We start from the raw sequence: 15,967 nt of genomic DNA on the forward strand, positions 1-15,967 counted from the left end.
AGAAAGATTAGAAATACAGCTTGTATCGACAGAACAACAGGCAGTTATTCAAATCCTGAGGTGATAGGTTCAGTAACTTAATATTTTGATTTGTGAGAAAGAATTACATACTCAGGAGGACAGAATTAGCAGAAGTGAGAAGAAAATAACTTACAAGACCATGGATTTGAAGACATTAATCTGTTAGACACCAAAGTGGAGAAAACATGATGCACTATTTGATCACTACTGATTTTGAACCTCCCATATGACAGTGCTACAACAGAAGAAAAGGATCATGCATCTCAATATAGGAAAACAGTGTTCTTTTATAAGAGGCTGTTAAGATCTCTGCTACAATACTGCATTCAGTGCTGGTCCCTTGTGCTTGCCAAACACAAACTCAAACTGGAAGAGGCAAAGGGTAACAAAAACACCAAGAGGGACAGAGAATATCTATATTCCTCAGAAGCAAACTATTGCAGTGGACAGAATAATTTACGTCAGTCGAAGAATGAGGGAACAATAACTGGCTATAAGAAGTTTAGGCAAGAAATTAGGACACCTTTTACCATTTAAGGAGTAAAGACATTCCAAAATCTGCCAAAAAGAGCTAAGAGAGTGAAAGTACCCTTTCAGCTTTTGGGACAGCAGCAAATTTATGGGCAAGATCATGCAGTTTTTGTAATAGCAACTGCGTCAAGTCTATTATTATGTTTCAATTGTTGAAAAAAATGAAAAAATGTCTCCAGATCTCCAGTAAGTCTGGATTCACACAGGCTTGTCCAGCTTCCACCAGACAGCCTCTAGCACGGCAAGACCACAGAGCACAGAAAACAGAAGGCCCAGGGGGCTTGGGTGGGTACAGAGTATTACTGTGCTGCTTGATACGATCACACAGCTAGTGCAAAGGGCTGTCTGTGAGTCACGCACATGAAGGGAAGGTAGGCTGCGGGCAAAGCACACTATTCTCATGGTGACCCTAGAGGCTGCACCTACATTGTAAAATAAGACATGTAGCCAAAGATTTGGCAGGTCTCTTCAAGCTCTGAAGCATAGGATATTGCACAGTGTCAGAGACAGGATAACAGATCAGAGATGGACCCCTAGGGAAATTTCCTTGCCTTTGAAAGGAAGAGGTTCAAACAAACATTTTTCAGATTCCAATCTCCTCCTGTGAAATCCTAGAGCTAAAGAAATCACTGGGAGTTTTGCCACAGACTTCAGGGGAGTGAGGATTTCACCCCTACTGATTTGAAAGCAAGTCCTTAGTGCAACTGGAATACAAACACAAAACCTTGTTATGTCACTCTGGGCAGACATTTTCCTTCAAGAACCGATAACATTGTGTATTTTTATACTGAAAAAATATTTAACAGATTAAACTTTTCTTACAGAAAGAAACGTTTGAAAGTTTATTTTTAAAGAACAAAATTATATCTGAGCCATATTTTAAATTAAGTCTTCAACGAACCATGCATTTTGCATACAGATCATGTATACAATACTCCTGATGTTACTGTTATCAGCTCTTGAACAAAAGTTTTAATGTGTTTTTTTTCAACATCTTTCATTTTAAATTTTGCATAAACCAGAACTGTGCTTTCCCTCAGTTTTACAACTCTCTCCTGGGAGCTTCATAATGTCTGCGTCTGGATTCCTTTTTTCCTTTGGATGAGAAAGGAATGATTGTCCTGGTATAGGAACGGACTTGGTCTCTCCTGGATATTGTCCAACAACGTTGCCAGCACACATGTGGTGGTGATGTAGTAGATGCAGACTTTACTGCCTGTCCCTCTTTTTAAGCCCTTCCCAAAATAAAGCATTACTACATTTCAACTATCAATTTATTCTCTTTAAGCAGCACTAAATATCAGTATCGCAGAATATTAGTGTATTACAGTTTTTTAATACAAAGTGAATTCTGCATAGTGCCTTCAGCTTTGACTTGTTTTTAAGGTATTACAGAAAGTACTCCACTTTGAAAATCCTTTAATTCTTTAACAAATGAATACGAATTGTAGGGGAGAGGAGAAGTTAACTAACCAGTTTTATCTTATTTTTCTGAATGACTTCTTTGTTATCCTTCTGGTACAGCTCCATTTTCCTTTTGGTGTTCTCCAAATCTACATTGTTGGTCAAGTTAAATACTGCATAAATATTAGAAAGACAGAAAGTAAAAGTATTAGGTTGGCATGCATGACTATGGCAAAGAAATACTACTCATGTTCTCTACCCTCTCTAGCACCAGATACAAACATTGCAATAATGGAATTTAAATAAGGCCTGTAAAGCAAGATACAATCTGCTAAATCACTGCAAACTTCAACAGAAGACAGCAGAGTTCCTTTAGGTTTATACATCTGTAGGAGATTAAAATTTCAGTTTTGCATCCCATTTTGTGATTCTGATAATGATACAGATGAATAATCATATTATTTGTAAACCATTGATCTTTTCAAGCAGCAGTTACACCTAAGAACACAGTGATTCCTACAAAATTAGACTAAACACATACATATTAAGATAATGTTAGAAATTAAGTCCTTCCATTTCATAAGAGTATTTAATGCACAAAGACTACAAAGACCATTTGAATTCTCAGGTACACAAGTAATTTTCATATCATGTGATAACTTAAAAGGCATCTTTCTTATGAAGAATCTGCAGATGCGTCCAGATTAATAGGTTAAGTGATATTCTTTTGATGTCTATCAATAGTGTCAAACTGTATTTCACATATATGAGCAAGCAGGGTCAGCCAGCAAGCTCCATAGTTTAGCACAACATTCCCAATTATCTACACATGGCATGGAAGATACCTCAAGAAACTGAAGAGTTTCTATCATCAACAGCTTGAAAGATGTAGATGGTTTGGATTATTAGTAATTTGATACAATGCCCGAGCCTTTCACCTCTAGGCCACTGGTTCAATTGTAGGTCGAGTGAATTCCAACTGAAAGCCATTATCACTGGGAAGTCGCTTGGTGATCACCATCCAGAGTGGACGCTGGGCTTATGCACATGGCCTTAAAGCTATTGAAGGCTGCCAACATACAGCACTCAAAAGACTGGAAGAGCTTTGTCACGCGGCTACAGTAAATTTAAAAGAGCAGCAGAGAAATCTGCACTGCCATTGATAAATCCTTCCCAACAAAGCAGCAACATAGTGATTGTGCTAAGTCAAACCCCAAGGAAGAGAAGGAGGTTCTAGTAGAAATGCCAGCGTGGAACATGGAAGGTTTTGGTTCAGTTCTCTCTTCCTAGGTTCTCAAGCGACTAGGGCCCAATGAACCCTGGGCACACACACCAGTGCCAAGTCATTTGTACGTAAGGCTACTAGAGAGAAACAGAGGAAGAAGCACAAAGTCTGTTGTTATTTATCAGGATAGCATACATCTCAATTTGGTAAAGATTATATCCCTTCTTTCATCCTCTCCACAGGTAACACAGCAGAAATGAGCTTTTAGGAGGGTTCTAGGTAAACCAAATCATGAATAGCCTAGACTGGCAAACCAGTTGAGAGCAAAGGAAACAGCAGGAAATCAAATGAGGGAGCAAATGGGGGCAGGGGAGAAAACTGGAAAGGTCCAAAATGCTAGAGTTGTGGGATACAACCCGGTTCTTCAAACCCAGCTGTATAGCAGCTCACTACTGCCAAAAGCAGGCAGTCCTGCTCTTACATCCCTCTTCCCAGGCACAGGTCTCGCCCTTTCCCCTGTGCTGACTCCAAGACTCCCTGGATGCTTTGCAGTGTCAACAGAAACCCTCCAGTAACCTGAGTAGGCTCAACAAAGGGGCTGAACAAGTGCCAGACATGGTGCAAGGGAAGCAATAAAAGTGTACATATTGGAATAGGAATACTCTTTTTCCAGGAGTACTGAACCACCATATCATCTTATTCTTATCAAAAATATTCAATCCTTCCTTGAACTGCAACAAAAAGGGCCAGGCAAGATACAACTGAAGAAAATAGTAACCTTAAGCAAACAACAAAATGCTGCATTTTTCTCCCCCTTTTTTTTCCAAATAATGAGCAATATCAAGAGGGCTGACATTTTAATTCAGCCTGGCTCCTAAATCAGCTGAACTCTTCCACCCCCACCCATCATCCTCACTTCAGAAGGAATTGCTGAGGTGGAGGCTGGGTTTGAGGTTTAAGCATTTGGTTGGGAATCAACACCTGAGTTCAGTTTCCAAATTTGCTGCTGTGCCTGGGCAGATCACTGGGCCTCTACACTGGAGGAACCCACCAGTAAGAACCAGGAGTAGGGGAATAAAGCTTCCCTTCTCTTATACATCATCTGCTGTATCTCTGTACTATAGCTATATGCAGCACCTATCTCCATAATCTTGATCTTATCTCAGGTGGAACCTCAGGGCACTGCTATAATCCATCAGGCATTGGAACAGGCTGCCCAGGGAGGTGGTAGAGTTGCCATCACTAGAGGTATTTAAAAGACATGTAGACGCAGCACTTCAGGGCATGGTTTAGGAGACAGTGTTGGGTTGACAGTTGGACTTGATGATCCTTAATCATGATGATGATCTTTCCCAACCTTAATGGTTCTATGATTATATAACCCAAACAAGCCATTCAAAAGTTCAGCTCCTTGGTTTTTGGAAGCAAGTTACCCACTGCCAATGTATTTTTTTTTTTCTCTCCAAGAGGTGTAAAAACACTTTCTGGTTGTAGCAACATTTCCTTAGTAAAACACATTATTTTAGCGGAGATTTGACCTCCAAATTTCCAACCTACAGTTCCCAGCTGACAAGCAGCTTAATATTTGAGTATTACGGCAGAGAAGAATTGTCATGTGAAAATGCTGGCATACAATCAGACCAAGGCTCTGCAATGACAGCAGCTGCATGGGAATGTCAGCACTTCCTACAACTTAAATCCACACATCAGCTCTCTTAAACTCTTCAATGACGACACAAGAAAGAAATAGCATATGGGACATGCTGTGCTAGCAGGACGCCCAGATGCCACCTTCAGGTGCAAGAGGAGGAGCAAGATGAGATGCCAAATGCCTTTAGGCTCCTGAACATCTTGGGTATTTCTCCAAAAATAATCCAGCCATAAGCTGGTGATCTAGGTTTTGCAACTATTGCTGCCTGCAGTGTTTGGGCTTCACATGCCCCCCCCCCCTTCTCAGTTATCTTTAATAGGTTCAGCGAGTCACAACCCAGGTTTGCAAAACAAAACCCGTAAGATTTAAAAATCATACTGGGGAAAGTAGGCAAATTTTAGACATGTGCAGATGCCTGCCTTTATTTAGAACTACTTACAAAAGCAGGTTTATTTTACTACTTGAAATGAAGTAACATTTCCATGTAAGAGATATGTTTCTGCATCAGTATTTAAGAAATCTTCAATACCCACCTGCATAGTCACCTTAAACGCCCACTGTTTTGCTCACAGCAAGGGGAAATAAACCATCTTTCACCTTCTGTTTTCCTGCTGCGGCTGGAACCAAACCACAGGTAAAATCCTCTCAACAGTCAGATCTGCTCATACCATGTCAGTCTTGCTCTAGTCTGTCACTTGAGCACATGGTAGCACACCAGCAATCAGAAAGATTCATACTTCCAGCACCCTCAAAGGCCAGAGCAGATTCCTCCCAGTGATTATCTTGGTCCTAAGCATCTGCTCCTCAACACTAAGTTGTCCACATTTGAAGACCTAAAAATACTGAAGAGCTACATTTTGTTGGAACAGTGCTAGGACCTGGATGTCTCTATAACAACATCAGTGTCAGTAGTCCTTTAATAAATGAAAAGTATATCATCCGTCCTACAATAAACACCCCAGCAGCAAAACAACCTATGGTTTTTGACACTGCATGGTTATCAGTGGACAACCAGCCAACCAAAACATCTTCCAACATATTTTCAACTATATTTTTCATGAGCTTCAAACGTCTTTTCATCAATATTCAGAGAATACAAATTCTTGCCATTATATCCTCGCAATTACAGCTCGCAAGTCCATTTTGTAATGGGCACTAGGCCACAAAAAATTATTAAGAGATTATTTCTTTCTTTTCTCCCTTGTCCCCTCCACAAGTTACGTGGCATTTAAAAACCAACAAGTATCAAATCAAGGAACGCAGTCACTAACAACACGTTACCTTTTACATAGCTAGGACTATGCAATTTTTATTACTTTGGTCTGCTTTGAGTTTTGCCAGAAATTTATTTTAAATATGATTCTTTCAAATATTGCCTTTCTAAAAAAATACAACAAAACAAGTTATAAAACTAGACGAACCAGAATGAGTTAAAAAAACCTGACTCATATGCTACACCTACCCTGAAAAAATATTGGTATAGATCTGAATATGACTGGCAAAGCAGATGGCTACTTTGAAAAGGTTTCAAAGAGAAGACAGACTTATTTTTGTCCATGTTGAAATATAGCATAAGCCGATATAAGAGGCCTGAAACCCTTCAGGGGAAAGAAACAGAAGCTGTTTTGTATGCAACAATTCTTTATCTACTTATCCATCTCACATTGGTTGGTTTACAAAATGACTTGCCTTGAGACATCTGTTGAAGTATAACAGGAAAACTATTGTGTTTTTCTGAAACTTTTCATTCTATTTAGGTAAAACTCCCTACTTCTGAGATTCAGCCTCTACAGGGAGACTTTCGCTGCTTTTCAAAACAACAACATTCATTATGCAATTCTACAACAAATGGAAAAATATTTTCCTAGTTATAAAAGAAAAGAGAAAATAAGACAAAAATTTTAATTGTATGGCACAATAACTTGTCCAGAGCCACAGCACTATGAATGAACATCATTCCACTGCAGGACTTAAAGTCCATCAAAATCTCCCTGTTTTAGTCTGACATACTGCAAATTTTCTGAGGCTTCTCTCCTCCTACTTCCTTAAACATCACCATGTTAAAATACTCGCTATTCAACTGTTAGGAACTTTCCCTCTCTGGCAAGACAGCACTAATTACTCTGATGACAGTGTTTCAGCTGCATTGCTGGTATGAGCCCACTGAAAACTTTCAAATTAGTAAGTATTAGTTTGTTATAAGCAATATTCCTCCCACCCTGCTACAAACAACTCCTTGATCACCATCTTCATAAACCACCAGCTAAAGACCAGGAATGGCACAAGAGCAACTGCTTTCGGCAGAGCACTACGAAGGAAGACACAACAACGTCCTCAGTGTGGCTGGCGTGTCCAAAGCTACTGCGGCACCTTCTGTTGGTGCTTTCGATGCCTGGGCCAACCGTTGCCCCTGTACTTTTAAGAGAGGTAGGAGCAGGGTGAGGGGGAGAAGAGATGGAATAGATTTTAACGGGCCCCTTCCAACAAACATTTCTGTGATTATAATGAAATAATTATCAGAAACAAAACAAAACCTACAGCTAAGCCAGAAAAATCTAGTTAGGTATTAATAATTACTTCTGTTTGTCATCAGATGTCTTTTATTAGGACAATAATTTTCCAGAAAAATACCTTAGCATAGTAATAAATGATTGAAACCATTCAACCCCATCAGTGTAATGAAAATATAATTTTGGCTGTAACAGTGTGGTACTGAAATCTCTGTTCAGATAAGATGACTGAAATGGATCTTTGATAAAGCTGCCCACTTTCCAGCTGGGTTATTTGCATTGTCAGGTCCAGCAACACCATCCTCGTGCACACACACAGAGGAAAAAAAACCACAAGACAACAAACAACACAACCCACAAACTATCACAGATACCAAAATCCTTTCTATCCAAAGATCACTTGCAAGATAAACATTCTGAGCAAGACAAGTCACTAAGCAGCTGGTATTGCATGAAGTCTTAGAGGAGTAACGAGATACAGGAATCCAAAGGGCACAAATACAGTAGTCTCCTTCCAAGTTGAATGTACTGAATGCTTTTAAAAAGCAATAATTACTATTAACAATTGTGTTGCGGTAATGCCTAGAGGCCTCATTCAGGTATCAGGAGAACGGTGCCAGGCAGTGAGTATCCTGGGAGGCAGACCCTGCACCAGGTTTTGAAAAACCAGCTATGGAGATCCTCTGGGGAAGAAGAAAACCTTCTAGGAGAGAGCAAAATTTGCTGATGTCCAGAGATTGTAACGCATAGCAACACTCTAAGCTTTACCCTTGCCCCTCTCATCATATGGGCATAGACCTGAATTACTCCCATAGATGTTGTCTACACTTTTCCCAAAGGTAGGTTTTAACCCTTTCACTTTATTTTTCTTCCTAGTGTTAACAGCAACAAACTGTGTTTACAATGTTCTCAAATTGTCCAACTGATTTTTCTTCTGGGGAAAACTTGCTTTAAAATGTGGTTTCTATTTAAAGCCTTGTAGAACACATTTTAGCCCAAAGCATTATTTAGTAGCTACATTCTAGACCACTTCAAAAATGTGTTTTTTATAAAAGAAATCTTAAGAGGTGACTGCCCTAATGTTTGTTTGACCTTTCCCTCTCACACTTTTGCTGTACCGCCCAACTCTTTTCTTTAAATAGAAAAAGTCTGTAGGTATAACAATCCTGATATGAGGGAGAGAAAATGTGTTCCAAGTGAGGTCATATCTCACATCAATGGAACAAGACAGTGCAATTGCTGCAAATGTTGGAGCTGACCTACCTGAAATATCTGGAAAAACTATCAGAATTGTGCCAGGGTCACATGAAGTATACTTACACAGGATGTTTATATTTTGTCTCTTCATTTAATCCCCTACAACAACTTAGAAAACAAAACTTACCAGCAAAAAGAAAAGAGGGTACAGCTGCACTTTGACCCTCCCACAGAAAAACTGAAAATTTGGGGCGGGGAAAGGGAAATCCAGTTCTCTGGCTCCCTAGCTTCCTAACCTGGTAGCTTGAACAACCACCACCAGCTACTGCCAGCCTGCTGCACATCGGCCGCACACGGCAAAACTTTGCTCTGCATGACTACAACCTTTCTTTCCCTTCTTGCAGCCCAGTTTTTCTACATGCACAAGTGAACAGGAAATTCACATACAAACAGAAAAAAATTAACTACGCTCAGCAGTAACATGTGAAATAACCAGCGGTGAAGACACCTTTAACACATCGTTCAGCCATGCCCCCACCCAACATGCACAGCGAAAACACTGGAAGAAGTCATGCTACTGCTACGTACCAGACAACTGTCAGGTGAAGAACTCTGCCCAGGAGTGCAGGCAGGGAAGGGCTTGGGGAGATGGGAACAATCTTCTAAGTTTGAAAGCAACATGTGTGCGAAGAGCTTTGTTACCAGAGAAAGGAGAACAGGGCTTGAATTCTTACCCAAGGTTTTGTTCTTGAATCTAACAAGCCCTCCAGCTTCCGGATCTGCCCAAGTTAGTAGATTGCAAATGAACCCTTTGACAGTGAAAACTAAATGCCTTCCGACTGCACCCTTTCTTCCTTCTCATCACCCTGGCTGCTACATGAAGAAACCAGGAGGTAGTCGTACTTTCTATTCCTTTTACTATTTTAAGTGTCCGTTTTGGGCAACTAACTCCAATTCCTAACAACTCTATCTATTGAGCTTGTACATTATGCATTTGCAGGGCCAGAACAATTACAGACAAATTCACTCTTCTTCACAAGGTTATGAAGACCAGCCATGAACTCTGCTGCTTCTAAACTGAGTTACCAATGCAGGCTCTGGAACCATTTGAAATTTAACAACCTAATCCCAACAGCTGGAGAATCACGACATTCTGCAAAAATTGATGAGATTCAGGCAACTCCCTTGTTGCAGATGCCGAAAACGCCTCTAACAGCAGTAAGTAGGAAACCTATATTTAATGCTACATAAATAAAAAATAGTTTTCCTTTCCATAAGCACACAGATTCTTCCAGGATCCTCTGGCTAAGATGCAGCCATTCTTTCTACTCATTCTCTCCTTCCCCCGCACCATCCAGAAAATATACAAACAGAACTACACCCACATCATCTCCTCCAGATATTTGGACCAGTATGAGTGTGTCTGGTGTTCCCCAGCCACACAATTTAGCCTTCCAGCCTCAGCCTTCTAATGCCAACAAAAACATGATACATTACTCACAGCAGTGAGTGTACTGGATACATTTCTACAAAACACCACAGTGCAGTGAGAAGCGAGAGCTCCTTTGAGAAACCAAAGGGGAGTGATATCTCCCTGTTTTTCTTTCAAATCACATTCACTGCCCCTGTGCATGTTCTAAGCCACCTCTTCTTCCTCCAGGACAAAAAGAGAAAAGCTTCAGAAGCTCATAAAATCCAAGAAACAAACCATTCAGGAGTCACTCCTTTGAATACATCCTTGCTTTCCTAAGCAAAATCCATCACTCCACCATAAATCGCAAGTCACCCTTACTAAGAAGAAAATAAACTCTGTCTATGACATAGTCCCTTCCCAAAGGGCAAAGTTCTGCTTCAACTAATCCAAAGAGAAAGAAATCAATGTCTGTTCCTAAACCTTCTCCTTCTGCAAAGCAGCATAAATGCTACCACAGTGGTATGTAAGGTCATTAGCTTCAAAGCAGCTTCAACTACTGTACTTGCAGAAGCAAAAATGATGAAAGACACCATATGGCTTCAGTCATGGTAGATAAAGCTAATGAAGGCATATAATGGAAATTTCAATTTCTTTTCTCTTTGTTTAATCTTCACCAACAATCCCCTGCAAGCCTTTCTTTTCTAGCTATAAAGCAGTACTTCCTCTTTGAACCATGTTTTTTCTCTGGCAGATAAAATGTTGTACTTAACGATGGCCTACAGTTCAGCAAATATGATTAAAAATGTACAGAAAAGTAGTAATTAGATAAACATCTGATACTATGATAAATCCTATTGCAGAAACTCATTCTCATAGGCAGCTGAGTCAGAACGTAAAAGCCTATGGTCTCATGAGTACAGCACATCAAAAATGCAAGCATTAAGACTTACCAATTTCTTCTATTTCTTCCAGGAAATCATTATATTCACTTAGACTGGGAAAGTCATCCTCTCTTTTATTGTATCTTTGAGAGAAGAGAAACAAGCATTTATATGACACACAAAGATGCAACTGCAATTCAACAAGGCTCTTGCTGCAAGCATATTAAGTATCGACTTAGTTTTATCAACTATGTGCTTTGTAGCTCCCACACTGACCAACATACAGAATCTTTAAAAGGAGACAGAGTTTCAAAGGAAAGGAGAGAGCCTGGCATAAATCAGTGCTATCTTTGCCTACTGTTTGATGATTCCTTTCCCAGGGTTACAGGTAAACAGGAGCACAGAGGCTAGGATATACTAACTCCAAGCCAGCCCACCAGCATGAGAAACCTGTTAACAGAGACGACGGTAACACCCACAATAAAAGCTTTTCTAGAAGTTATCAGAAAAGGGAGTTTGGCTTTGTGCCAACAACAGAAAGCGTATGTCAGCAGCAAACTGAAAATGCTACACAATTATCTTATTTCATATCAATAGGCCATTCCAGAACTCGTTTATCCAACTCTTGATAGCTGGAAAAAGTAAAAAGATGAAGCGACAACTGGCTAGAACGTGGACAGCCTCTGAAAGTCAAGACGTGCAGGCTTTCTTTCCAAGAAAATATAAAGCTGAGATTCTGCCTGCTCTGTGCACCAAATACTAATCCCGAGAACTCCAGCCAAATTCCAGTCTGGGGACAGTTTTTCTTCCTACCAAAAACTAATCTGGCAAATCCAAGTGGGGCCAAGCATTTTACAATGTTTTCTGTTCTAACTACACTTCATTCCACATTTAGTCAACTAAGTTGACTTCATTTCAGTTTGACTTTTGTTAACTTCAGTCAACTTTGTAATCAAACATCAAAATTATTACTACTTTCCACATCAACACCTTGGTATTCAATTACACTATTTCCCCAAATCTCTGCAACATCATACAATTCATCTAGTATTGTACGAAGTCTTAGATAAAGGCTGCCAAGCTTACAATTTACCTGCACCTTCATTTTTGCACACACAACTCTCTCCAGGTTTGTTACGTTCCATCAGACCCTCTTCTACCAAAACATCAATTGGCTCACTGATTTTCCTTATAAAATGTTTCTTGGCCACAAGGAGCGAGATGCAATTTTAGACCTCATTTATCTCCATTCCAAGGGCTCTCAAATCTGCGTGACAGATGAGTAACACAAGGCTTGTAAGGAAGCATTTCCACTAACAATTGCTGTGTGAAGTAGGAAACAATGTGAACTTAGCTTCTCTTTTGTCCATTTTCATTTTGAAGGGAACTAGCTTTCAACTCTCAGAACAGGTCCCCAGGGAAAAAAACAATCAAGGTCCTGTTTCTTACCCCACTCCCATGTTCATCCCCACAAAGGGAAAGTAGCTGTAGCCCTTAATATCTGATCATTTCCATTTAGGAGGCAAGTCTTTGCCAAAGGAGGCCACATAGAAACACCCAGCATTTTCTAATGCTAAGCAGGAATCCCTCAAGGCTAAATTGAGAATTCAGTCCTCAGTCGTTGCATAAAATCAGATTCTCTGAAATCCCTCCATGTTAAATGGAGCCAAGTTTTATGGGTTGTCACTTAAAAAAAAAAATCTCTTCTGTACTACCCAGAGGAAAAAGTCCATTTTTTAAAACAGCAATCCATGAAACACATCCACCTTCTGGTATTTAGCTGGTGACACTCACATTTTCAGCACTTTCTTCCGAATTTCCACTTCCTTGTCAACAGCAGGATCCTCAAAGAGCTGTACCCTGAAGTTACTCTTCCGCAGGGGGGTATCGCACTCCTGGCAATTCCCAGCTCCTCTCACAAACAGCAGTTCCACACAGCTCTCGCATCTGCGGGGAAAAAAAGAAGGGGTACAAAGGCAGATAAATGTTAAACAGTAACTGAAATACAGGATTGTCCCTGTTTTTTCTTTTTTCCATACACACACACAAACACTCTAAATACACAGTGCATCTCCCCTTGATTTCACTATTTATTCAGCACCCAACAGTGGCAAGGAGGCAAGGGCTCGCCACCACGGCTGAAACAATCTCAGCAGCACAAATGCATTTATTCTCCCTGCCCAAACATCTGGCCTCTTTGCTGAGACTGAAAGTTAATCCAAACTCAATGATGGGCTTTGTGTCAAGGGGAAGCTTGTTTAGAATCAAACTCATTTCATGTGGACCGAACTGCAATATCCTCATTTACTCTGAGCACTACCTTGCTGCACAAAAAGCCCCATTTATTTTCTTGATGCCATTCACAGTGCAAGGTACTACTTAGCACACCCAGAAATACAAATCTTGCCCACAGTCTTCCAAGCATCTACCAGTACTACCATGGAGGATCTGCTAGAACAAACCTGAGCTAAATTTCAGCCCAACACCGCTAGAAGAATCAAAATAACATTTTAACCAGCAATCAGCATTATGCAGCTTTCTTGTGCCTTCTGTTAATGCTTTTTAAATTGCACGTAAAATATAATTTACACAGAGGCTACACAGAAATAAGCCAAAAATACCTTTCATTTCTTTTGTCTCAATGAATATTTCAGATTTTAACAAGATGCTTACTGACCAGTCAGCTGGCATTTAATAAAGGAAGAACATACAACAAGAAAACCAATTTTTAAAAAAAAAAGTACTTGGGTGCTAATAATGTGCAAATTTCTAGCAGAGGACAACACCTGCTGCAGTCATTTCCTACTGCTGGGGAAACAAGGGGGTGTCTATTTATAGCTTTGCTATGTTGAAGCCAAAAACAGTTGTACATTAAGGGCTAAGCTGTATTGTGCCTTCAGAAACCCAGCACAAAAGCTGAACAAGTTAAGAGGAACAATTCTGACATGGTTGCAAAGGTTCTTAAAACTTTCACTCTGCTGACCTACCCACAACTAAACTGGTTCCAGTACTTACAGAGGCAGAGCTGGCTAGAGCCAACTAGTTTTACCCAGCTTCTGTTTTCAAGATTAGAAAGTGCAAAACAAATGCAATTGTATGTTACAATTTAAAAAAATAAAAAGAGAATTTTTTGGTTGTTGTTAACATAAGTAGAGCTACAGTTTAAAAATGCATCTTGGCATAGCAGCTGCCAATGTTAAAGAGCAAACCTTGATTTTACTTGGACATTTTCCTGCTCCAGAATCCCTCTAGTCAGAAAACCAAGCCCATTTAAACACAATTTATCTGGGAAGGGAAAGATCAAACCTTTTAGCACACTAGCCCTGAAATTCAGAAGTTACTGGGACAGCAACTCAAGAAGTGTGCTTCTTTATGAAGGAATTTTAGCTCACGACTATGGTAGGAGGAACACTAAATGCACAAGAGAAGGCAAGGCAGGGAAAGGGTTTTCTCCTTCCTCCCCCAGCCTGTCTGTGCCTGCAACAGCCCAGTACATAAGGACAGTTTCACAGTCTCTTTCGTTTTGGCAGCTCTTGCTGTTTGTACATCTTCTCAACACAGCAACTGAAGCGCAGCAAAAAACCCTGCCTCCTCTTTCCTATTTAAGTTATAGAAAAGGGAGTGTGAACCTACAGAACTTGGCAGGTGGATCCAAGCGCAGGTGTTTGTATTGTGTTTCTTTTTTTTACCTTGGTGTTGCCTAAGGACCAACAGAACAGGGTCTCTATGTGCAAGATATTATGCACAGACAGTAGCACCTGAAACTACTTCACTTCCCCCCGCCCCTTCCCTAAATCATTTCAAGTTCACACAGGACTTGACTATGGAAAAAAACCCTCCTTGGAAAAGCACTTTGTACAAGTGCTTCAATGCCTTACCAAACTGGAACCAGTGTTTCTAAGGCTGGAAAATATCTTTCCATACAAAAAAAAGATGAGTCAACACCTTACTATGGGAATCCCACATCAGGTGATCAAGTTCTTTCTCACTCAGTCACGCATGTCCGCCCTTATATTTATTCACAGATTCTGAATTCAAAAGCAGTTATATAGGACGAGTCAAGGGCAGACATGGACTTTCCAAATCCTGCCTCCTCTCCATCTCCAGCTAGATTTAATATACACAGTTAGATCCCAAGCTTACTTCCTAGCAGGTCTGTCATTCTTGTCTCCACAAAACGCAGATGCTTTCCCAGCCATGGCAAACATGTTTGGTCACACATTTCCATCTCATTCTTGAGGAAGGTAAAAAAAGCCATCTCCTGAACCCCTCTCAAACAAGTTCCTTATGGTTTTGCTGCAGACTGCTAAAGTCTAAACATATGCAAACAACAGGAAGGCAGATTTCAATAAAGGTGGGTTTTATAAATTATTTCACATCTTGAAATGAAGATTTCAAACCTGACTCAATAGAATTTTACCTCACACTGCAAAATGTAAAAATACAGCATGACTTTTGTTTGGGGTTTTTTTTTGGTTGGTTGGTTTTGGGTGTGGGTTTTCGGGGTGGTTTGGTTTTTTTTTGGGGGGGGGTGGGGGGGGAGGGGAGGGGGCGGGGGGGGTGGTTGTTTTGTTTTTAAAGAGATGCAGCAATTTATGGGACTTCAAAGATACCCAGCCCATGCAAGAGGCAGGCACCCCCGTGCAAGAGGCAGGCGCCCGCGGCAGCACAAGACACCCCAACATATAGCTGGCATTACAGAGCTCCCTCATGGCACAGAGACCACATCAACTCAGGTGATCCTTCTGTTTCTTTGCAAGTCCAACTCTTTCCTATTTCCCTTAGTGTAAGGACAGTCAGACTATGGAAGCAGGACACCATTCAATGCATCTTTTATTGGCCAACACATCATACATGGCTTTCCCCAAATGAGCAAAGCCCCCAAACACCTCCTTAACTCCCCTTCAAATCATGGCCAAAACAGGTGACCACGTGTTTTCGTAAATTAGGAGCCTTAAATCAGCAATTTCAATATGCATATATGTATTATGTATGCATACATGCTACATATATAAACTAACAATGACAAATGTTCATGCTTAAAAAGCAAGTCTATACATTTGTTCAAGTCTGAATATGTCTGAAAACAACAGCTTCACATGAGGTCTAGACAAACACTCAAGCTGTGATACT

The 15,967-nt window shown here is 40.4% G+C and overlaps 1 protein-coding gene across 14 annotated transcripts in view; it reads right to left on the reverse strand.

Annotated features, from left to right (window-relative positions):
• MNAT1 (MNAT1 component of CDK activating kinase) overlaps positions 1–15,967 on the reverse strand; it is a 127,344-nt gene that overhangs the window by 75,490 nt on the left and 35,887 nt on the right. For 7 of the 14 annotated variants that reach the window (XM_075104167.1, XM_075104175.1, XM_075104169.1 and 4 more), the window contains 3 exons: positions 12,629–12,781; positions 10,904–10,977; positions 2,026–2,129 (listed from right to left, as the gene is read on the reverse strand). In XM_075104167.1, coding sequence (XP_074960268.1) covers positions 2,026–2,129; positions 10,904–10,977; positions 12,629–12,781 — 331 coding nt within the window. Of the gene's footprint in view, positions 1–2,025; positions 2,130–10,903; positions 10,978–11,927; positions 12,102–12,628; positions 12,782–14,977; positions 15,148–15,967 lie in introns of all 14 variants that reach the window. The other 7 variants (XM_075104172.1, XM_075104166.1, XM_075104170.1 and 4 more) reach the window with 2 other exon arrangements.

Source organism: Phalacrocorax aristotelis, chromosome 9 (assembly GCF_949628215.1).
Source record: "Phalacrocorax aristotelis chromosome 9, bGulAri2.1, whole genome shotgun sequence".
NCBI lineage: Eukaryota > Metazoa > Chordata > Aves > Suliformes > Phalacrocoracidae > Phalacrocorax > Phalacrocorax aristotelis.